This window comes from Trichechus manatus, unplaced genomic scaffold, assembly GCF_000243295.1.
Source record: "Trichechus manatus latirostris isolate Lorelei unplaced genomic scaffold, TriManLat1.0 scaffold00164, whole genome shotgun sequence".
NCBI lineage: Eukaryota > Metazoa > Chordata > Mammalia > Sirenia > Trichechidae > Trichechus > Trichechus manatus.
Genome location: NW_004444100.1, coordinates 3,915,645 through 3,940,461, shown reverse-complemented (window position 1 = coordinate 3,940,461; position 24,817 = coordinate 3,915,645). Strand labels below are relative to the sequence as shown.

The 24,817-nt window shown below is 37.8% G+C and overlaps 1 protein-coding gene across 1 annotated transcript in view; it reads left to right on the top strand.

Moving 5' to 3' along the window:
• PTPRR (protein tyrosine phosphatase receptor type R) overlaps positions 1-24,817 on the top strand; it is a 362,799-nt gene that overhangs the window by 199,539 nt on the left and 138,443 nt on the right. The window contains exons 3-4 of the mRNA XM_004386446.1: positions 16,109-16,222; positions 20,034-20,189. Of these exons, the coding sequence (XP_004386503.1) occupies positions 16,109-16,222; positions 20,034-20,189 (270 nt within the window). The remainder of the gene's footprint in view (positions 1-16,108; positions 16,223-20,033; positions 20,190-24,817) is intronic.

Genomic DNA, 24,817 nt, shown 5'->3' with positions numbered 1-24,817 from the left:
ATTGAGTGGAGCAGATATTTGCTTTGTTCAGCTTCGTTCTCACACTGACGGGAAAAAGATGTCTGCGTTTATAACAAGAAAAGGAAAGGAGAGAGGGTTAAAGCAGGCTAAGTCACTAAATCTAGACGTTTCTATCATAGCCGTATCTTGGGGACCCTGCCTTGATGTGCATACTTCACTAAAAGACTAGTCATTCTCTTCCATTGTAATCGTATGTGGGGACCAATGAATGAAAGTTTGTGACACGAGACATCCGTGACCTAATTCCCAGCAGGGGACCTCAGCTATGTTGTTTTCCACCAGGAAACCAAGAACTTTATTATTTAACCTTGCCTGTTCTTATAAGAATTATGGCTCTCATTAGTTAATTTGTATAAGAAGTGCTATTCTCAGGTGAAAAGCCTTACAAAATGTTTAGTTCACGTAAGATTATATATATATTGAGTCCCACTGAGTTCTAGTCATTGTACTAAGTTCTGGGCATACAACATTAAAAACAAGAATGTAGCTTCAGGGTTTAAAAATAATACCGTTGTTCCAGTGTTGGTACAAAGTTATGGATAATTCTGATTTTATCTGGGGCCCATAATGATGAGTAACAATGTCAAAAAACAGAGCATCTGGTGTTTTCATCCATCTTAATAATAAGATTGAATTAACTTCCTGTCTGATTCAATATTGCAGAAAACAGTCAGGAAGATGGCCCAAATAAATCATTTGACTGAAGAAGTCAGTCTCTATTTGCCACAATACATAGGGCTGCCATTTTTTGTTTTTGAGTATTACTCTAGTGTGAGACATAAGCAGATAATAATGTTAAATGATGGCTTGGCAATAATTTCAAAGCAGGATTTAGAGTTTAATAGCAAGATTATAGACGAAAGAGAAGCTCAAATTTTCAGTGATTTTCTTTTAATGTCTAGTGTAGATACGCTTTTTAATATGAGGAAGACTATCCTGTTTAAATTTGTCATTTAATAGAAATGAAGGAAGACGTGACTTCTTAATTTTGTAGACCAAAATAATTTTTCCTGTGTCTGCCACAGTCATAAATTTATTTTTTAAATTGCTACCGTGACTTACTCAGTTGATATTTGATGCTAGATTGGGATGTATGAAATTAGCCATTTTCTGTATTTACCTATAACAAAGAGGAATAAGCTATATATAGTCTCCTTTGTTTTCCTGATTAATCTATGTACTTCCATCTAACAATCTAATAATCAGATCAGAGATATAGCAGTCCTAATAAATACCATGGGCTTAATCATACTAAAAGAAAACAAAGGGTTATTACCGTGAGGATTAGGAAGCAATAACAGAACGGCACTGGCACGGTCATGCTGTGCATTAAACTTATGCTGTAGGCAACGTCACTCAGAATCTTTTCCACAAATAAGACGGTTCTCAGAGTGCTAATCAGTAAGTAACACATTGTGGAAAATTTTCTACTTATTATTGTTTTGCCATACCCTTCTGTAGATGAAAGGACCATAAGAACACTGCCTAAAATTTATTCCACAGGCTGTCTTTATTCGTTTTTAGTTATGCAGAAAATTGTTAATTTCTACTGTGACAGAAAAATCAAGATTACCAAGAATAAAAACTGAAAGAATATTAAATCATTGAGTTTTTATTTGCTTCACAAAAACACACGCCAATAATCTTCATTTCATTTTACCATGTTTCTTGGAGAATTGTGTCGTTCACCAGAGAAGTAAAAAATAGAATCCTATTGCAGTCATTGAAGTGAAACATAAATTACTTCGTGGAGGGAATCAAAATAAAAACAAATTAATAACATTCTTCCATGGAGCATTAGACTGATGTTTTGGAGCCTGTGTGTTCCCTTGCCCCTTTATAACTCCAGCTTTTGCATGTGATCACTATAAAGTCCTGGAAGAATATATTCCTGTTGCTTAAATATGTTGCTGTATGTCATCAAGTCGCTTCCAAGTCATAGCAACCATATATGACAGAGTAGAACAGTCCTGTAGGGTTTTCTAGGCTGTAATCTTTATGGGAGCAGATCACCTGGTCTTTTCTCCCTCGGAGCCACTGGTGGGTTCGAATTGCCAACCTTTTGGTTAGCAGCCAAGAGTTTAACCATTGCACTATCAGGGCTCCTTTGCTTAAGTACATAAAAATAAAGGGCAGCCATCTCCCAATTTTACTCACATCTGAAATAAAGCACTTAGTGACCTGTAAGGACTGTTAATGTCATCCTTTTTTTAAAAAAAGAAGTAGTATTTATATATTTCATACTTGGGATAGTATTCGTTTCTGACTAGAAAAAAAAGAGCTTGGGGGCAGGGGAGTTGAAATATTATCATTTTACCCCTCAATATCTAGTTCCAAACATCCCTAAATGCCGCCTAGAAGTTAGTTTGTTCTCTATTCTTGCTGGGTACTTTAGTCAGAAGCCTCCTCTGTCCTTTGCAGAAATACTGCACAAATGGAGCAGTCACAGCTGTGATGATTAGAGCTTTGTCATCTTGATGGGGCTAGATGTAGAAACCTGAATTTGTCTGACCTCATTGTTCAGGCAACACTGCCTGAGTGTTGGGCTTTTGTCCATACAGGGCTTCTGTGTGGCCCTGATTCCAGCCATTTTCTACTTAAGCTTTTTGGCTGCCGTATTCTGCCTCCAGCATGAGAAACACTGAAGGAAAGGGAGGGGGGAATAACAACTTAATGGAGACTGAAAGAGAACACAAAGAATAAGTGAGAAAAAATAATAGTACACGGTAGAAAACAAAATCAGGGGATGAAAGTGGAAATTGCTGTTGACTTGAACATCTAATAATGAAACTTGAAAACTCTGTTCAAAGCAAATAACTTGCTATTATATTTGTTTACTGTACCCAGGATAATATCTATTTGTGGCTGAATCGTGATTTTTCTTCTATCTCTAAAGAACATTCTATTAAACCTCTATTTTCTTCTATTAGATCCACTGGTATGTTTGGAACTTTTATAAAAATATTTTATAAGTATAAATGGACATAAAAATCACTACATATATGAAGGATGGTATCATAAAAGTATATAGAACATTATTTTCCATTGGAACCCTGGTGGTGCTAACCAAAAACGGCCGCAGTTCGAATCCACCAGCCTCTCCTTGGAAACCCTACGGGGTGATTCTACTCTGTCCTATAGGGTCGGTATGAGTCGGAATCAACTCAATGGCAACGGGTTTGGTTTTCTGGTATGGTATCATTATCTCCTCCACTGAATTTATGGATGGTAAAGTCAAGACCTTTACTATTTAATGATTTTTAAAACTAGCTTATTTATAAGGATGGGGGCTTACTCCAAATTGTATAGAATTTAAAGTTTTCAGAACAAAGTATAAAAGTTTTGTATTTAATTGCTAAATTTCAAGAGTATTTGAAGGAGAAAGGTTTTTATAAGAATGTCAGTAGTGGATGTGAAAGGATACACTAATTAAAAGGAAGTGTTAAAATAGAAGAGAGATATTAATGAAATAAAAAAACAAGGTTATAAAAACCTTTTCAAACGAGTAGAATAAAAGACTATTCTAAATCACTAAATTTGGCTCTGTTTCGTTATTAATATTTAATTTGTAGTGGCAGAGAGAAAAGGAAAGGAAGATGAATTTAATTTGGCATCTATAAAAAACTTTCTATAGTACTTGGGGTTTGAGTTGAGTCTTCACAATAGCCTGGGTTTGAAGGGTAGAGTAGGAAGTGAGTGGAAGCAGAGATTCAGGAATCGAAGAACCTTTCTTAAAATGTGCCGTTTTGAACTTGAACTTCAAAATATATTCTTTTCAAAAGTAGATTACATCACTTAGGAAAACTAAGTTGTTCTTTAATGATTGCTTTTGCCTCTGGCCTAGATTTGCTGGTTGAATTTCAGCCAAAGCTCCTTGATAGGTGTGTTGTTGTTGTTGTTGTTAGGTGCTGTCAAATTGGTTCTGATTCATAGCAACCCTATGTACTACAGAACGAAACACTGCCCAGTCCTGTGCCATGCTCACAATCTTTGTTATGCTTGAGTCAATTGTTGCAGCCACTGTGACAATCCATCTTGTTGAGGGTCTTCCTCTTTTTCAATGACCCTCTACTTTACCAAGCATGATGTCCTTCTCCAGGGACTGATCCCTTCTGATAACATGTCCAAAGTATGTAAGAACTAGCCTTGCCATTCTTGCTTCTACGGAGTATTCTGGCTGTACTTCTTCCAAGACAGATTTAGTCATTCTTTTGGAAGTCCGTGGTATATTCAATATTCTTCACCAACACCACAATTCAAAGGCATCAATTCTTCTTCAGTCTTCCATATTCATTGTTTAGCTTTTGCATGCGTATGATGCAATTGAAAACATCATGGCTTGGATCAGGTGCACCTTAGTCTTCAAGGTGACATCTTTGCTTTTCAACACTTTAAAGAGTTCTGTTGCAGCAGATCTGCCCAATGCAATGTGTCTTTTGATTTCTTGACTGCTGTTTCCATGGGTGTTGATTGTGGATCCAAATAAGATGAAATCTTTGGCAACTTCAATCTTTTCTCCATTTATAATGATGTTGCTTATTGGTCCAGTTGTGAGGATTTTTGTTTCCTTTATGTTGAGGTATAATTCATACTGAAGGCTGTGGTCTTTGATCTTCATCAGTAAGTGCTTCAAGTCCTTTTCACTTTCAGCAAGCAAGATTGTGTCATCTGCATAACGCAGGTTGTTAATAAGTTTTGCTCCAATCCTGATGCCCAGTTCTTCTTCATATAGTCCAGCTTCTCTGATTATTTGTTCAGCATACAGATTGAATATGTATGGTGAAATGATACAACCCTGACATACCTTTCTTGATTTTAAACCACCGAGTGTCCCCTTGTTCTGTTCAAACAACTGCATCTTGGTCTATGTACAGGTTCCTCATGAGCACAATTAAGTGTTCCAGAATTCCCATTCTTCGCAATGTTATCCATAATTTGCATAGTCAATAAAACACAGGTCAACATCTTTCTGGTATTCTCTGCTTTCAGCCAGAATTCATCTGACATCAGCCATGATATCCCTTGTTCCATGTCCTCTTCTGAATCCGGTCTGAATTTCTGGCAGTTCCCTGTGGATATACTGCTGCAGCAACTTTTGAATGATCTATAGAAAAATTTTACTTGCCTGTGATATTAATGATATTATTCAATAATTTCTGCATTCGATTGGTCACCTTTCTTGGGAATAGGCATAAATATGAATCTCTTCCAGTCGATTAGCCAAGTAGCTGTCTTCCAAATTTCTTGGCATAGACGAGTGAGCACTTCCAGCCCTGTGTCCTTTCGTTGAAGCATCTCAATTGATATTCCATCGATTCCTTGAGCCTTGTTTTTTGCCAATGCCTTCAATGCAGCTTGGACTTCAACCTTCAATACCATCGGTTTCTGATCATATGCTACCTCTTGAAATGGTTGAACATCAACCAATTCTTTTTGGTATAATGACTCTGTGTATTCCTTCCATTTTCTTTTGAAGCTTTCTGCATCGTTTAATATTTTCCCCACAGAATCCTTCACTATTGCAATTTGAGGCTTGAATTTTTTCTTCAGTTCTTTCAGCTTGAGAAATGCCAAGTGCGTTCTTCCCTTTTGGTTTTCTATCTCCAGCTCTTTGCACGTGTCATCATAATACTTTACTTTGTCTTCTCGAGCATCCCTTTGAAATCTGCTGTTCGGTTCTTTTACTTCATCATTTCTTTCTTTTACTTTAGCAACTCGACGTTCAAAAGCAAGTTTCAGAGACTCTTCTGACATCTGTTTTGGTCCTTTCTTTCCTGTCTTCTTAATGACCTCTTGCTTTCTTCATGTATGATGTCATTCCACAACTCATCTGGTCTTTGGTCATTAGTGTTCAATGCATCAAATCTATTCTTGAGACGGTCTCTAAATTCAGGTGGATATACTCAAGGTCGTGCTTTGGCTTTCGTGGACTTGTTCTAATTTTCTTCAGTTTCAACTTGAACTTGCATATGAGCAACTGATGGTCTTTTCCATAGTTGGCCCCGGCCTTGTTCTGACTGATGATATTGAGATTCTCCATCATCTCTTTCCACAGATTTAGTCGATTTGATTCCTGTATATTCCATCTGGCAAGGTCCATGTGTATAGTCGTCGTTCATGTTGGTGAAAAAAAAGGTATTTGCAATGACGAAGTCCTTGGTCTTGCAAAACTCTATCATGCAGTCTCTGGCATCGTTTCTGTCACCAAGGCCATATTTTCCAACTACCGATCCTTCTTCTTTGTTTCCAACTTCTGCATTCCAATCACCAGTAATTATCAATACATTCTGATTGCATGTTCGATCAATTTCAGACTGCCGAAGCTGGTAAAAATCTTCAATTTCTTCATCTTTGGCCTTAGTGGTTGGTGCATAAATTTGAATAATAGTCTTAATAATTGGTCTTCTTTGTAGGCATATGGATATTATTCTATCACTGCTAGCGTTGTACTTCAGGATGGATCTTAAAATGTTCTTTTTGACTGTGAATGCAACGCCATTCCTCTTTAAGTTGTCGTTCTCTGCATAGTAGACCATATGATTGTCCAATTCAAAATGGTCAATACCAGTCCATTTCAGCTCACTAATGCCTAGGATATCGATCTTTATGCATTCCATTCCATTTTTGATGATTTCCAATTTCTTAGATTCATACTTCGAACATTCCACATTCCAATTATTAATGGATGTTTGCAGCTGTTTATTCTCATTTTGAGTCATGCCACATCAGCAAATGAAGGTCCTGAAAGCTTGACTCCATCCACGTCATTAAGGTCGACTCTGCTTTGAGGAGGCAGCTCTTCCCTAGTCTTTTGAGTGCCTTCCAGCCTGGGAGGCTCATCTTCTGGCACTATATCAGAGAATGTCCCACTTCTATTCATAAGGTTTTCACTGGCTAATTCTTTTCAGAAGTAGACTGCCGGGTCCTTCTTCCTAGTCTGTCTTAGTCTGGAACTCAGCTAAAACCTGTCTGCCATGGGTGACCCTGCTTGTATCTGAATAACAGTGGCATATCTTTCAGCATCACAGCGACACACAAGCCCCCACAGTATGACAAACTGACAGACATGTGGGGGTTGAAAGGTGTAAGAATCAGTAAATGTAAATACTGCAAATCCACTCATTTGATTAAATGAGCAATTGATTTAGCAGCAACAGTAGGTAAAGCACATGAAGTTGACGTTGCATTTGTTTTTAAAATGTTTCAAAACATTACTCTTACAAAAACCCTACTATTTTTTTTTTAAATGTGTTAAGAGGGTAGCTTATTACTAGTATAAAGATTTAAGAAAGCTTGTGTCATCTGACTTGCTATTGCTCTAGTATAAAGGTTCTGGTTCTTACCATCTGGGGAAAGAAAAAGATGTTTCTTTCTAATTATCATCCTTTCTTCTTTTGTTTTCACCAAAAATTAGTCTGGATGTTCTGCCTTTTTCTTCACCATGCACTCACTTCTTAACCCCCTAAAAATTCTCGACGTACACCAATAACACACTAATTTTGGTTCATGAATATCAAATTGTACTACTTAACAATTAATTAAATAGTCCTTTAGCATCAAAGAAAGTCTACGGAATTGTATATTACACACCCAAAATTGCTACACAAGGAACCTGTACTTTCGAATGAGTTTATATGAAGACTCACTTGGCCTCCCATTGGACTATGACTACCTTTTGGGAATCACTTCTCCAAGGCCACCAAATGCCTCCTCATCAACAAAACATAGCCTTTTCTTAGTCCACATTTTTCTTAACCTCTGGTGGCATCTGTTAGCAAACCTTTTCTGCAAACGCTCTGCTCCTGATTTCCATCACACCACATACCATCATTTTCCTCTGACCCTTCTATCTCTAGATATCCATGCTAAAATCAAGGCTACATAACACTAAAAGCTTTTAGAGCCTTTTTTTTTTTTTAATCTGACTTTGTGGTGCCATATGTTAGTGCTTAAGGAAGCCCATAAATAGCATCCCTCTTCTCTCTGGCTGAGTTCTGAATCAACAGAGAGAGACAAAGGAAGCAGGTCAGTGGAAATCAAAATATCAGCTTTATTGCTGATAGGGCTGTTGGAGATGTGACTTTGGACCATGACAATGATATCCTTCTATGGCTGTACCTCCATAGGCAGATTTACCCACCCAGCTACAGGCAGTACTGGTCAACCATGGCTCTCCCCTGCAGGAACAGAGCCTTTACAGCTTATTTGTTGTTAGGTGCTGTTGAGTCGATTTTTGACTCCTAGTGACTCCATGTGACAGAGTAGAACTGCCCTATAGGGTTTTCTAGGCGGTAATCTTTACGAGAACAGATTGCCAGGTCTTTCTCTATGGAGCTGCTGGGTGGGTTCAAATTGCCAAACTTTTGGGTAGCCACCCAGCACATAACTGTTGCACAACCAAAGCTCCTCTATAGCTTACTTACCCAATGGCAAAGAGCAGACCAGCAGAACTGAGCACATGCTCTTTACAGGCAGGCAGACCCCAAAAGGAAAGTACAAAGCTGTATGTGCCCAGTATCTTATTTCAAATGCACCATTTCCGTAAGTTATTTCCCTTTTGCTGGGGAGACTAGGGAGGAGAAGAATCCAGGAGCTGCCACCAAATAGAAGGAAATATCAGGAGGGGAGAATAAGTGTGTCCTCCTAATATCATGGTAGAGGAAAACCCTAGAAATGTGATAGTTACAGCATTACTTTAGAATGCATAAATATTTGTATGATATATATGGGTATATGTACTATATACATATATGCCTATATCTGTAATATTATATAAACTATCAGAAAAAGAAGTAATATTAAAAATGCCACAACCTTATCTCAGAATGATGGGATGAATAATTATGGATAATATTTATTTCTTCTTTTAAAATTCCTTGTATTTTCTAAGTCTTCTGTCATGAGCATGTTTAATTTTTATAACCAGAAAAATAATTTTTAAAATTCTCAAATTAGTTACAGGAAATGGATGCTAACACTGGTTAAGTTAGTTCAATTCATAACCAATAAAGCACATAACTCTAAAAACATACATATTTAAACTATTAGAAGTAGGCATCTACTAAATCATACACATGAGCAATCTTGAACTGGCAAATGTTGTTTTTTATATATATGTGTATATATGTGTATATATATATGTTTACAATAATAAAAAAGTCAATAAGATAAACTTCTGATTTTTTTCCTACTAAAGGTATTGTAGTCAAAGTATCAGAGACTTATTAATTACAAATAAAATATAAATTGTGTTAAATCAAATATAAAATATAAATTGTGTTAAATCAAAGACACATAGAGAACATACAATGCATAACTGATGTCCTTCAAGATGAGACAAGAATACTTAGAAGAAAAATCATTCAAACATATAATACCCAAAAAAACCCCATTGCCTTCAAGTAAATTCTGACTCATAGCAACCCTATAGGACAGAGTAGAACTGCCCCATGGGGTTTCCAAGGAGCAGCGGGTAAATTTGAACTACTGACCCTTTTGGTTAGCAGCCAAACACTTAACCACTGTGCCACCAGGGCCTCTAGATACATAATAGGCAATAATATTTTAGAGATAAAGATTCTGAAATCTGCAGAATGAAAGGGTCACATTCATTACCTCATTCCAGGAACTATTAATCCAAGGAATTGTCCTGGTGAAGGTTCTTTTTGTTTTTGTTTTTTTTTAACTGTAAAGATTAATTAAAACTCCTATAAGATTCTTGGAGCCCTATTGGCACAGTGGTTATAGAGCTCGTCTGCTAACCAAAAGGTCTGCAGTTCTAATCCACCAGCTGCTCCTTGGAAACCCCATGGGGCAGTTCTAGTCTGCCCTATGGGTCGCTGTGAGTCAGAATCGACTCAGAAGGCAATGGTTTTTTTTTTTGTTTGTTCGTTTTGTTTTGTTTTTTTATGAGATTCTAGGCAGAAAAAGCAAATTAGCTACAAGACAGGCCAGCCTCAGACCAGGCTATTTTTCACAGCAACTTTCAATGCCATAAGGCATTTGAATATATCAACAGAATTCATAAAAATTGAATCAAGAATTTAATATCCAGCCAAGCCATTGTTTATTGTTAAAGATACTAAAAGCACATTCTCATGTATATAAAGCCTCGGTAAATATAGCACGCATGGGCCCTGCTTGAAAGAAGCTATCTGATATATCTGATAATGAAAGCTAGCTAAATAAGTTGTTGTTAGCTGCCCTTGAGTTGGTCCCGGACTCATGGTGACCTCATTTTCAACAAAATGAAACAGAGTTTCAAATTGAACCATTGTGATCCATAGGGCTTTCATTGGCTGATTTTCAGGAATAGAGCCCTAGGCCTTTCTTCCTAGTTCATCTTAGTCTAGAAATTCCACTGAAAACTGGTCAGCAGCGTAGCAACACACAAGCCTCACTGACACGGGTGGTTGCTGCCCATGACATGCATTGGCTGGGAATAGAACCGGGTTTCCCACATGGCAGGTGATAGTTCCACCACTGACCACCAATGTCCCAGAAATATTATGTAATATATCCCAGACATATTAATAAATGAAAAAAGCAAGTTGTGAAAAATATGTGTAGTTTAATCTTATTTGTATTTAACAGTAATATACATGGTGTATCATATATACGTATTATTTTTAGATATTTGTACAGAAAATATTTGAGAGGATGCACAAGAAACGGTTAGCAGAATTGAAACTGGGGTTTGGAATGCAGGTTTAGGAGGGAACAAGTATTTTTACTTTTCATTATATATCTTTCTGCACATTAATTTTTTGTAATATGCATGAAATTTTTGTGATCAAATTTAAACAAACAAAAACTAAGGAATACTATTGGGGAACTGAAAGATCAAACAAAGGGAAGGCTGGCAGAATGATGCTTGAGCTGAGTCTCCAAGGATGAGGAGAGCCTAGCCAGCCATCTACACATGCACTGACACAATGTGAAAGGGCATGGCATGTTTAATAAGCCCTAGATATGGCTGGAGCCTAATGTTCATAGTGGAGGATGGTGGGAGGGGAGAATAGAAGGACAGGGCAATTGTAGTGAACCAAAGAGTAAGGACCATTCATTAGAAAATGAGATGTCCTCAAAATATTTTAAGCAGAAGAGTCACTTGATTGGATTAGCATTTTGTAAAGATCACTGTGGTGTCCTTACGAAGAGTGAATTAGAGACTTTCTAATCTGAAGAAAATTGGCAACCCATTAAGATTCTATTCAAGTAGTACTGGTAACCATGATCGTGATCTGAACCAAGATGGTGGAAATATAGACGAAGAGAAGATAGATTCAGTGTTAAAGAGATATTTAGGAGGTAGAAAAGACAAGATTTGCTTATTAATTGGATTATCATAGTGGCAATGTGAAGAGTAAAGAAGAAGGAATCAAGATGACTCCCAAATATGGCACTTCATCCCATTATATGAAATATACAAAGAGAAGCAAATTATATTGTGGATGGGCAGAGGGAGAAAGATAAGTTCAGCTTTGGTAACACTGAGTTTCAAGTCTGAGTGGAACGTTCAGGTAGAGGGAAGCAAGTGTAAGACTTCAAGGAAGGCAGGAAGGTGAAAAACGGAAATAAAAATCAATAGCATGAAAGCAGTAGCAAAGCATAAATGCAGAGAGTGGTAAGAAGGGACTGAGTGAAGGTCTAAAATGTCTCCTACAGTTTGGTGTTTTCTACTTAATTCAAAGATATAAACAGAGAAACATTTTCTCTGATTCCTGGAAATCACTTGCCAATTCAACAATCCAACTTGTGGGTAAAAAGGGGAAGCTCCTTAGCCAAGAATGGGGCTAGAGATGACAGTTTTTCATCATTCCAGGTAGCAGTGAACATAAATTAACAATAGAAAGATCAGGCTTTGGTCCTCAAGAAAGCTGGGTCCTTTTGTGCCTGTTGGAAATTGAAGCCGCTCTTCTCTAAGGGATTTTGAGGACATCTCTCCAGGACAGACATGGCCATTTGGCCTCTCTCCCCTTAATGGCACCCACTCGGTGTGGTCCTCACTTTTACTGTGTATGGCCAAGTGATCAGGCTGCCTAATAATGTCAGGAGGGAACTAGCATTTAGAAACCTGTCCCCCTCCTAGGCAAATATAATTTAACCATCCGTTAGGAATAAATAATTAAAAGCCAGTCTTATACTTAACAATTCAAATATAGTACTGGTGCTAAATTCAAATGTGAATTTTTATCAGTTCTACTGTCTTGGTTTATATCTGAGCAGTGGCGTCACTGGGGGGTACAGTCGGGAGGTGACAGTGGGTGACATTCAGAGGGGGTGACACAAAATGACTGTCTATAAAAATATCCCTATAGTTAGTTGTAACAACGAAAACATTTTTCATAAGCCCAGTTTACGTGTATCAATATACCTACAAAGCTAAAGCTCTATGCTAATTTACTTTCTGAATCTTCTAATTCCATCCGGTCATAACTGTTATTATTACCCAATTACAATGACACTTCAAATCACGTGGTTTCCTCTGCACGCGCTACAAGTATGCAATGTTGTTTTCGTTGTTGCTGGTGTTTTTTAATCACAGTAGTTAAGCATTTGGCTGCTAACCAAAAGGTGGGCAGTTCAAATCCAGCAGCTGCTCCTTGGAAACCCCATGGGACAGTTCTTCTCTGTCCTATAGGGTCACCATGAGTCGGAATCGACTTGATGGTAATTGGTCAACAGATTGATTTTGTCAAATTTTCTGGTGTTTTAGCTACAGTACTGTGGTAATTAGTATTTGTGAACCTGTATCAGTAACTTTTTTGAGAATGAAGTAGTAATTAACAAAAAAGAAGGAGTAATATACGGGAATTATGATTGACAAGTAACATTAGTATAAACAACATTACTAAGGATTCTGTACAGTCTGGTAGGAGAGGAGGTCCATGGGGGGGGTGACACCATGAGTTACCACACGGGGTGACACCAACCCTAGTGATACCACTGTATCAGTAGGCTTCGACTACTTTAGTGGACAGTTTGGTGACCAAATAAAGGAAGACTTATTACAAAGTGGCATTTCCTTGGGAAAGGAGGAGCGAGTTTAAATCCTAGGTAAAAGGAATTAATTCAGGAACCTCTTAACAAGGCAGAGGCCCCAAAATATCTAAATACAGATGGAGTCTGTAATTTTTGAATATGTTTATTTTTTTCTATATATTTGTGTATTTGTAATATCAATAAAGATACTCAATTGTTCTTATACGTTGTTAGGTGCCGTCTAGTTGGTTCCGATTCATAGTGACCCTATGTACAAAAGAACGAATCGTTGTCATGCTTGAGCCCATTGCATTGTTTAGTGCTGTGAAGTGGCTTAGCATTCGCATTTGGAAAGAACATTTTAATTTCTTTGAAATGAAAAACTTAAATCATATGTATATTAAGTGATAAAAATGACCAAATAGGTTTAGAAGTCAGACTAAAGTATATCTTGCACAGTGAAATGGTTTAAAGCTGAGACGCTGTTATTATTGCCATGGAAATTTATATTCTATCTTAGTTGATATGATTTTGCATAACAGGATGAGGAGAAGCTGTGCATTTCTAGCATCTATCCAGAAGGAAGTCATATATTTTCATTTTGTCTGACATTAAATTCTCATTTTGTCTACGAATCCTTTCTTTTTCTCAAATTGCACTCATACATAATGCCTGGCATATATTAGGTCCTATACATATATATCCGTTTGTACTATATTTTAGCATCACTATTTTATGTAGAATAGTCAGGAATATGTGCATGCATTGTAAAACCAATCCAGCTTTCCACAGGCAAACAGAGAACCGAGGCAAATTATTCATGTTTTCGTTGCAATGAACCAGATGATTTCAGTGTAAATTAGCTAATTACTTCAATTTGCTTCTTCGCTTTCATTGGGTAGGCTAAGCTTCCGTTTCAAATGCACTGCTTTTACCTTCTTGGGAAGTTGCCTTTTCGAGTGATTTTAATCTTGAGTTCCCATTTCACTTCCCATTTACTATTGCAAACTGAGAAACTTAGGCTTTAATACCGTTTCCACAGTTACAAGCCTCAAGTTAATTATGGCCCTGGGAATTGAGTTCTCAAGTGAGTATACAACCTTCTTGACTCTCAGTTCCCACTGTGGACAGTTGGCTCCAAATCTTGCCCCTGGGAAAAAGGGTACTGCTTGCCTGCTTACCCTGCCTGACAAACACCGCTGATGAGCCAGAAGTCAATGATTCCTCATCAGTGTTTCACAGAAGTGGGGAACCCATCCTTGGGCTCACAAAGGAAGAGAAGTAGACAGAGTTTCTCATACAGTGTCCCATATCTAACAACCAGCATCTGCAGCCTCAAAGAGCTGAAAGCAGGCTGCTAGATATAAGGAAGCCTCTGTTTCTCAGAGACGCCATGTGTACCGAGTTTTTCTAATCTCCTGGGTTTGCAGGTGACTACATAAAGCAGGCTTAAAAGTATAATGTTGTTTTTCTCCTCGATGCCTTTCCAAACCCTATTCACCTCTCCGTGTTAAGCTCAAGCCTTACTTTCTGTATTAAATCATGTTGTTATATATACAAACATTTTTTAGACTACAAAACAAGACAGAGAATAATATAGCAAACAATTGTGTCCCATTAGATGAATTTTATTTAACAAAAAGCATTACTAATAGTGTTGATGTACCTTCTGCACCTATCCATAACATAATTTTCCTTTCCCCCTTTCCAGAAATAAGTCATACCCTATTCTTTGGCTGTTAGAGTTTTTCAAAGGTTCTGCCCTTTTCTGGCTCCCAGTTTTTTGCAGAGCTCAGTTCCAGCTCCCTAACATGACCAAGCCAATAGCTCTTACCTATACACATATCCAGTCTGGAACTTCAACTGGGTCCACCATCTTTGCTGGAAACCACTATACCTCTTCTCACTTCCCCAACTCCCTCTGATTCCTGTAGCCTCAAGCATTTGGTCCAGTCACTTATTTTATGCCAATGTATCTTGTGTTTATGTGTAGGCTGTTGTTGTTAGGTGCCCTCAAGTCGGTTTCAACTCACAGCGACCCTATATACAACAGAACGAAATACTGCCAGGTCCTGAGCTGTTTCCTAACAAGACTATAAATTCCCAAAGCAGTATCATTCACCTTTTAGAGCAAACTAGGAGAAGATCCTTTCTTCTCAGAGTTCCTAGTCTGTAGATTACGCTTGTAAGCAAATCTTCGTCAGAGTATTTAGAAGTATGCCTCACTTTGCAGAATAGATGGTATTGCAGCCATCCAATAGTTATTGATTACCTACCATGGTCAAGTTAGCGAATTAAGCATTATAAGAAATACGTAAAAATTTGGTTTCTCTATCTTGTAAAGTATCTATCTCAAAAGATTATGATGCATTTTTGAAAATATGTAGTGAACTGATTCATGGTTTAAAGATACTAGAAGTACTCATGGCTTAAATTAAGGCTGTATCATTATCACAATTTAGTTTCTATTTTAGGAATTTTTTAGCATTTAATTGCTGTTACTTTTCCAAGGCAAGTATGACAATTAAGAGTGTTTACTCAAACAATTGAATAAGAATTATTGACCTTACCCAAATCATCAGTACCATTGGCTTCTTTACCAGAGTTTGAAGATGCATTATTATACCTCATTCCTTTGCCTTGCACTGGAAGTGGGTCAGTATGTACAGAAACTGTCAAGTCTGGCATTATGGGACTCACACAGCGTCTTCCTCTCTGTGACTGTGTGTGAACACAAATTAAAGATGTCCTTCAGACTGGATTACTAAAATGCGCTTGGACAAAGATGCCATTTTATCATCAGGACTGAAACTAAAATAAAATAACGCACATTTCAGTGAAATTCTTTATGAATTTGTCATTCGTTTGTGTTATTGATTATAATTAGCTAAATTACATTGTTGTACAATGCACCACCTTTTTAGCTAACACCATTTAATTTTTCACATAAAATTTCTCTATGATTTTATCTCCATTAAAATGCAATAAAGCACCATGAATGCGAGTCACAGAAATTGTTGTGTCCAGTCCTCAATGAGGAACTGAATGATCCAAGACAACCACTTAATATAATACGGATTTCTTTTTTTCTTTATTTTTCCAGACACTTCAAATGGATGTAAACAAGCTGAATATAACCTTGCTTCAAATATTCCGCCAAGGAGTGGCCGCAGCCTTAGGACTCTTACCTCAACAAGTACACATCAACCGCCTCCTTGTAAGTTGCATAAATTTCACATTCTGGAGTACAAGCTTTGTTTTCTATTATCTAAGGGTTCATGATATAGTACTACAGTCCATGGGCCAAATCTAGCCTGCCACCTGTTTTTGTAAATAAAGTTTTCTGGAACAAGCCACACCCTTTCACTTACATATTGTCCATGGCTGCTTTCATGTTACAATGGCAGAGTTGAGTAGTTAAAACAGACTGTCTGGCCTGTGAAGCCTAAAATATTTACAGTCTAACTCTTTACAGAAAAAGTTTGTCAGCCCTATTGTAGTTCAAGTCTGGCTACCTTGGTTGGTATGCTCACCACCACCACCGCCACCAGTTGCAATTGTCATCATGGTGGCCCATGTGTTACCTAAAGCTGGTTCTGCTCAGTGTGGCTTCTCATTAATAAAGACCCACCCAGGTGAGGAAGGAGAGAGGAAGAGCCTTTACTGCAAGCACACAGGCAAGGAGCAAGGAAGTGTATACCTCAAATCAAGCTCCCAGAACAAAAGGAGGCAAAACCTTTTATATCGTCTCTCACAAGGAAGTACATATAAACATTATGGACTACATAGATTATCACAGTGCACAGGCACAGTAAGACAAATTGCATTTTTTCCTTGGCATGTAGGCTAGTAAACTGGGTTTGACTGGCTTGAGCCACACCCAGTGCTTTGAGGACAATGGATAGGAGCGGCAGGTTCTGCTTGGTCTGAGCTGCTCCCAATTGAGCCACGTCCATCACCACCACCTAAAGTTTTGCTTGCTAATGGCCAAGGAGCTCCTGGCTTCTTTGGCTGTCACACGTGCATCAGAGTAGAACTTTGCTCCATAGGGTTTTCAATGGCTGATTTTTTGAAAGTAGATCACCAGGCCTTTTTTCCAAGGCACCTCTGTGTGGCCACAAACCACCAACCCTTCATTTGGGAGCCTAGTGTGTTAACCGTTTGCTCTACCCAGGGACTCCATCTACCTGGCACTACACCCAAAATATTTTCCATTAAAAGAAAAACTTTATCAGTTAAGGCACTGCTTTCAGACAGTATCTAAGCCCCTTCAAGTGTATTAGGATGAAGGATACTGAATGCACAAGATAGAGGATTGTGAGTAAAGAATAAAGATCTAATACTTGAGGACAGAGGCTCAAATAGAATGCCAGAATAAAAAGTCCTGAAAAACCAAGAGAAAACTTGGATGGGATCTAAGATGGAGATTAGGTAAACCCAAAGGATCTTTTGTATAGGGGCCATTCTAGACCTATCAATCCCCCATGTCTTTTCTTTCCCCCATTTCCTCACTATCTGGGGACCGTGATTTCATCCAACTACACCCATCTGGATTTGAAGATGGTTGGAGCAAGGCAAAAAGGTGAACTCATGTTAGATGACTTTTGTCTTTGTAAAAAGGTTCGTGAACCTAAGTTTCACAGGGAAAAAGACTTTGGAATCATCTTACAGTTTTAAATTTACCTTCTTGATTTCTGAGCAATAGGAACCTAAGCAGGTACTATCTGTTTTCCCTGCCTTAAGTAGCTATGCTCCTGCTTGAGATCTGCTTCCTATAACATCCAATGTCTGCATTCCCAACTATGGAGAAGAATTTGCTTTTTATTTTAGTTTGGGGTCTTTGGGGTCTTTGTTTCTTTTCATTTTTCTGTTGGGGCTGTGAGTTGTTCATTCCTCATAAAAACTTTTGTTCTGTGACCAAATAAGCTTAAAAAAAAGATTTTACTCAAGTCTATAGAAGAGGAAAGGACTCCATGGTGGCACAATGGTTAAGCTCTCAGCTGCTAAGCTTGGCTGCTAACAGAAATGTTGGCAATTCAAATCCACCAGCCACTCCTTGGGAGAAAAGATCTGGCAATTGGCTCCCATAACAATTACAGCCTAGGAAACCCTGTGGAGGAGATCTGCTCTGTGATATAGGGTCGCTATGAGTCGGAATCGACTCGACAGCACCCAGCAACAACGGAGAAAAGGAAATTCAGCATTCCCTAATATCCTGAAAGAATGAAGTAAGTTATTTATATCTATGGCATGCCTTGCTCAAATGAGAAGATTTTAGATGTCATAGATATCTTAGATAAGGATCTAAATTTTAACATATATATAGATATCTTAAGTATACTTATGTAGATATAGATTTAATTAGCATGATAGCTTTTTGCAGGGACAAAAGAAATTTGTCACACCCAACGTGGGATATGCATATCCTCTGAGAATACTAGTAGCACTGGATGCACATTTATTTCTAAATGTAGTCGTTATAATCAATATAGTTGCAATAACATGTGAGGCAGCAGAGCACATAAGAGCATGTGCTTTGGGGACAGACAGACAGAACCAACTGTTTCCAACTTGGCCATGTCCCAACTGTGTGACTTTGGGCAAACTAGTTACGTTTCTTCATTTGTAAAATGGAAACAACAACGATATCTTTTCATGGAGGTGTTAAGTGATCCATGGATTTAAGGTACACAGTAAGTAGTGCACCAGGCACAAAATGAGTGCTCTATCCCTACTGTTGTTATTATTAGGCCATAAACTATTTAAATTGTAATAAACATATTTCACGTCAGAAGTATGCTGTATTTAGTCATCATCTTTTGTTTCCTGCAAACATGAAAACATTTGTTCTGGAATGCTAGTAATATGTTGATGCTCCATTTTACACATGACTAAACTTCTGACAAACTGCATTAAAAGAAAATTTTCTAGCAGGAGAAAACTTCATGTATCAAAAAGAAAAGGCTAACGATAATTTATCTCTATAAGTGCGTTGTATAAGTTGTAAAAGAGAAAATATCAATGCCAATGTCATTTTTTCCTAGTGTGCGTGCACGCATGCGCGCGCGTGTGTGATGTCCATCATTTATGATAAAAAATCCTGTCTCCATTTCAGCTAATAAGGTAAAACTAATAGAAAAGTATCATGATATGCTTATACAACATATGCATTTCTCTCAAAGGATAGATTTTTAAAGTGTGACATATTTGAGGTGAAGAGCATAGAATCGTAAATCGAGGAAGAAAGGAGAGTGGCACACAAAATAAAGGATATTGCCTGTAAGATTGGTGCTCTACTAAAAAACCATCTGTATGAGACCTAAAGGTCAACATTTACTTCAAAGCAAAGCTGAGAAGCTAAGGGGGCAGGGAAACAAGAGTACTGGAAATGGAATAACCAGAACACAGTAAACAGAATGCTGACACAGTGTGAAAAATGTAACTGTCACTGAACGATTTGTGTGGAAACTGTCAAATGGGAACCCAACTTGCTGTGTAAACTTTCACCCGAAACACAATAAAATACTATTTAAAAAATAAAAATAAATCAAGGAAGAGACTGCAAGGCATACCTAGCACCATCTTCCCAACGAGTCCAGACTTCTTATTAATACAAGTTAGAAGAAATCAGCTGGTATATGGCATAGAATGCTGATGTCTGATAATTGTACTATCACATCAGGTTTTGTTTTATTTCTTTGGTTTTTAAATGCTTCTTTAAACGTACTTATTCGGGGAACATCTGAACAATATACTATTTCAAAAATTATCAAATGGAATGGAAAATAAATCAGCATGCAAAGAAATGTGAAATTATAAATTTGAGGTGCCAGCTAATTGGAAGAAGATCATTTGAAGATTTCAGGCTTTGTACTGGTAATGTTAAGTGTACCAGAGAATAACTAATAAATGCCACCTCCAAGATGTCTTTTAGGATTCCAGGATTCTGACTTCCTTTAATGTTTCTAGAGGATAGAAAAGTTGTTTAAAATGTTTTTATAACGTATAAAATAATCGGCTTTTACTAGGGAAAGAAGAACAGTGTTGAACTATTTGTGTCTCCTGTAAACGGAAAGACAGGAATTTCTAATGTTCTGCCATCTGAAGAAGTGCTACGTTCACTTAATATCAATGTTTTGCATCAACGTTTATCCCAATTTGGAATTACAGAAGTCTCCTCTGAGGTATGTTGCTGCATGGAATATTTCATTTAAAAATTTTCACAGTTAGCATGATATGGCAAGTTAACTCAAGCGGACTTTGAGATTGAAGTTGCTTATTGTAATATCATTTGATAATAAAAATCTCCCTAAGGGTCAGAATTCTTTGTTTTACACATTGTATTATTTCCAAAGAGCACCTGGTAGATTCAAACTACCAACCTTTTGGTTAGCAGCCAAACTCTTAACCACTACACCACCAGAGTTTCCTTGTATTGTTAAAAACAATTTAACAAATTCATTCTCACGTCAAAGTTTCACTTTTTGACACTTTCTTCTCCAAATCTTTATGGTTTTCTGTTCTCATGATTTAGCCAATAAATTATCTAGAACGTAAACCATTTAGATACATTTGTTGATTGATTAGTTGAAATTGATGTGTCAAAAAACAAATGAACAACAACAACAACAAAAAAACCCACTCTCAAATCTTTTTTCCTAAACAGTTGCCTTCACTTTCAAAACAGTCACAATATTCACCTCTGTCCCCAACCTAAGGAGCCCTGGTGACTCAGTGGTTAAGTGCTTGGCTGCTAATTGAAAGGTGGAGGTTTGAACCCAAACATTGGCTCCATAGGAGAAAGACCTGATGATCTGCTCCTGTGAAGATTACAACCTAAAAAAAACTCTGGGGCTGTTCTATTCCGTTACACAGGGTCTCTATGATTCGAAAATTGACTTGATGGCACCTAACAACATCCACGGCCTTGGACTTAATTTCAGTTGTGATTTTCTTTTGCTGAGGAACTCAACCTTAAGAACTTACAGAAATTTTCATCATAGTATTTTCCAAATTTGGCACATTTTTGTATTTCCCCTGCCACCTCCACCATCTCACTCCTGAATGAAGTGTGGTTCCCTTTCTACTCCTGGAGCCCTGGTGGCACAGTGGTTAACAGCTTGGCTACTAACCAAAAGGTCAACAGTTCAAATCCACCAGCTGTTCCTTGGAAACCCTATGGGGCAGTTCTACTCTGTTCTATAGGGTCGCTATGAGTCAGAATCGACTCGATGCCAACAGGTTTTCTACTCCTACTCCATCCTACTCTTACACACTTACTGGAATGATTCTCCTAAACATATGTAATCTAATTCACAGAATCATAGAATTAGAACTCAAGAAAATATGTGTGAACATTTTATAGATATGGAAATTAAGTGACTTTATCAAGGTGAAAAATCAAGTGAGGGATAAAGTGACAATAAAAATCTAGATCTCTTGATTCCTAGTCTATTCTCCTTTCCAGTAAGTCATACTACCTCTCATTTTAGCAAACATCATGGGTGTGATATACAAAGCTTTGGTACAAGAGCTGAGTTTGACTCCTAACACCAGCACTCAAGAGGTGTGTGATGAAGGATGGATCATTTAATCTCTGTGAGATTGAGTGTATCTTCAAACAGTGTCATCCACTGTGAGCCTCAGTTTCTTCATATCTAAAATGGGTACAGTCTCTGTCTTAAAGACTTGAAATATAGATTTTTTTAAAATATGTGGAAATCCTCACACAGAGTCAGCACCAAACAAATATAATTTGAATGTGGGAAAGACTGGCAGAGTAAGAATGTATTTTATCCTTTAACCATGACTCCGACAACACATCTTCCTGCATTTAGTTTCGTCCTCCACTCCTATCCTCCCTCATGCCTGATGTGTTTCCTCTCTTTCCACCACAGTAATCTTTCTAAAAACAAGTCTTGTTATGTATGCCCTCCTAATTTCATGATTTTTGTTTAGCTTCCTAAATACTACAGAATGAAGTCTGGATTTCTTTCTTTTCTTTTTTTTTTTTTTAATTTTATTGTTGTACTTTAAGTGAAAGTTTACAATCCAAGTTAGTCTCTCATACAAAAATTTATACGTATATTGTTATAATACCCTAATTGCTCTCCCTATACTGTAACAGCACACTCCTCCTTTCCACCCCTGATTTCCCATGTCCATTCAACCAGCTCTTGACCTTCTCCACCTTTTCATCTCACCTCCAGACGGGAGCTGCCCATTTAGTTTCATGTATCTACTTGAGCTAAGAAGCACACTCTTCACGAGTATCATTTTATTTCCCATAGTCCAGTCTAATCTTTGTCTGAAGAGTTGGCCTCGGGAATGGTTTTAGTTCTAGGTTGACAGACAGTCCGGGGGCCATACTTTCTGGGGTTCCTCCAGTCTCAGTTAGACCATTAAGTCTGGTCTTTTCACTAGAATTTGAGTTCTGCACCCCACTTTTCTCCTGCTCCATCAGGGACTCTCTGTTGTGTTCCCTGTCGGGGCGGTCATTGGTGGTTGCCAGGCACCATCTAGTTCTTCTGGTCTCAGGCTGATGAGGTCTCTGGTTTATGTGGCCCTTTCTGTCCCTTGGGCTAATACTTTCCTTGTGACTTTGGTGTTCTTCATTGTCCTTTACTCCAGGTGGGTTGGGACCAATTGATGCATCTTAGATGGCTGCTCACTAGCTTTTAAGACCATGAAGCCTGGATTTCTTAATATGATGTATGGCACTCTCTGCTCTGGGTTTTATATCATTGAACAGCACTCTTCTAGTTTATGCCTTAGCAATTCCAAACTTAGTAGATTTCATAATATCCCAGATTCCCGAACCAAGAGATTGTCACCATATAAAAAGGACTATTTAAAATCCAATATTTGAGAAGCTCTGATGGTTAAACAGTTAAGCATTCATTTGCTAACCAAAAGGCTGGTGGTTCAAACCCACCCAGCAGCTCCATGGGAGAAAGACCTGGCCATCTGCTCCCATAAAGGTTGCAGTCTAGGAAACCCTATGGGGCAGTTCTACTCTGTCACATAGGGTCACTAGGCGTTGAAAGTGACTCAATGGCACACAACAACAACCAACACACTCCAGCCCCATGAAGGTGAGGTGCTTAGCTTGATCCCTTATCACAGAGCTATTAGTCCACAATAGACTGCAGTATCTGTAGTGCACTTGAATAATGAAATTATTTGATATTTCTTCATGGGAATGCAAGAATCTAGGAAATAATACATTACAGGAGACTAGGGAATGTTTGAATTAGATATAAGGAGTGCTTCATCAAGAGCGCATGGATTGTCTGAGCCTTTTGTTCAGGTACTCCTAGAATAGGCCAGGCATTACCCTCCAACCTGAAGCTCTGAACACAGAAACAGGAAAAAGCTGAGGAGAAAGCTGTCTACAGTGTACAAATGCCTCACGGAGAGATGCTTCTAAGGTTTAGTAGTTGGTACAGATACCATGTGAAGGAACACTGCAAAACGACTTGGGTTTTTGTTTTTTGGTTTAAAGCTAAGGGTATTTTGTGAGTGTCCCCACTTTTTTTAAATCTCTTTTTTGAGTGAATGTTTTATAACATTATATTTCAATCCATTCTTTCACATTTTAATCCTAGAAGTATAGCTCTGCAATGGTAATATGTTCATTAACAATAACAAAAAAGGAATATTGACATTTTGTTCCTTACATGGATTACAGAACATCGTGAATGATGTCTCAGAAGCATCTGTTTGTAAATATACATTATGTACTTTCATGGAAGGATATTTTTGTTGTTGTCTGTTAGTCTTCTGATTTTTTTAAATAGGAAATGGCTCTTGAAAAAAAAAAAGAGAAATACCAAACATAGTGTTACTTTTGTTTATTCATCTGCTTTCATTTCTAATCTAAGTTTTTTGAGAGTAAAGATATTATTTCTTACACACACACACACATATATATATATATATATACACATACATAATGTGGTATCTAGGATATTGTAGGTATTCAAATATTATTTTTTTTTTTTATAAGATGCTCATAAAGATAAATCTAGACCTCCTCTTGCCCGGTAAGTCAAACCTTCAAGGAAATAAAATTAAGTTCTCTATTTTGGTTTCTGTTTAAAATTTTTTTTCTTACTTTTCTTTTTTTTGTTTATTGTTGCACTTTAAGTGAAAGTTTAAATTTCAAGTTAGTCTCTTAGACAAAAATTTACACATACATTGTTATATGACCCTAAATTGTTCTCCCTATACTATGACAGCACACCCCTCCTTTCCACCCCTGATTTTGTATGTCCATTCAACCAGCTCCTAACCCTCTCTGCCTTCTGATCCCACCTCTGGACAGAAGCTGCCCGTTTAGTCTCAATTATCTACTTGAGCTAAGGAGCACACTCTTTACAAGTATCATTTTATGTCCCACAGTCCAGTCCAATCTTTGTCTGAAGAGTTGGCCTCGGAAGTTGTTTTACTTCTGGGCTGACAGAGAGTCCAGGGGCCATGCTTTCCAGGGTTCTTCCAGTCTCAGTCGGACCATTAAGTCTGGTCTTTTTACTAGACTTTGAGTTCTGCACCCCACCTTTCTCCTGCTCCATCAGGGACTCTCTGTTGCATTCCCTGTCAGGGTGGTCATTGGTGGTTGCTGGGCACCATCTAGCTCTTCTGGTCTCAGGCTGATGAAGTCTCTGGTTTATGTGGCCCTTTCTGTCTCTTGGGCTAATACTTTCCTTGTGACTTTGGTGTTCTTCATTCTCCTTTACTCCAGGTGGTTGAGACCAATTGATGCATCTTAGATGGCCGCTTGCAAGCTTTTAAGACCCCAGATGCCACTCAC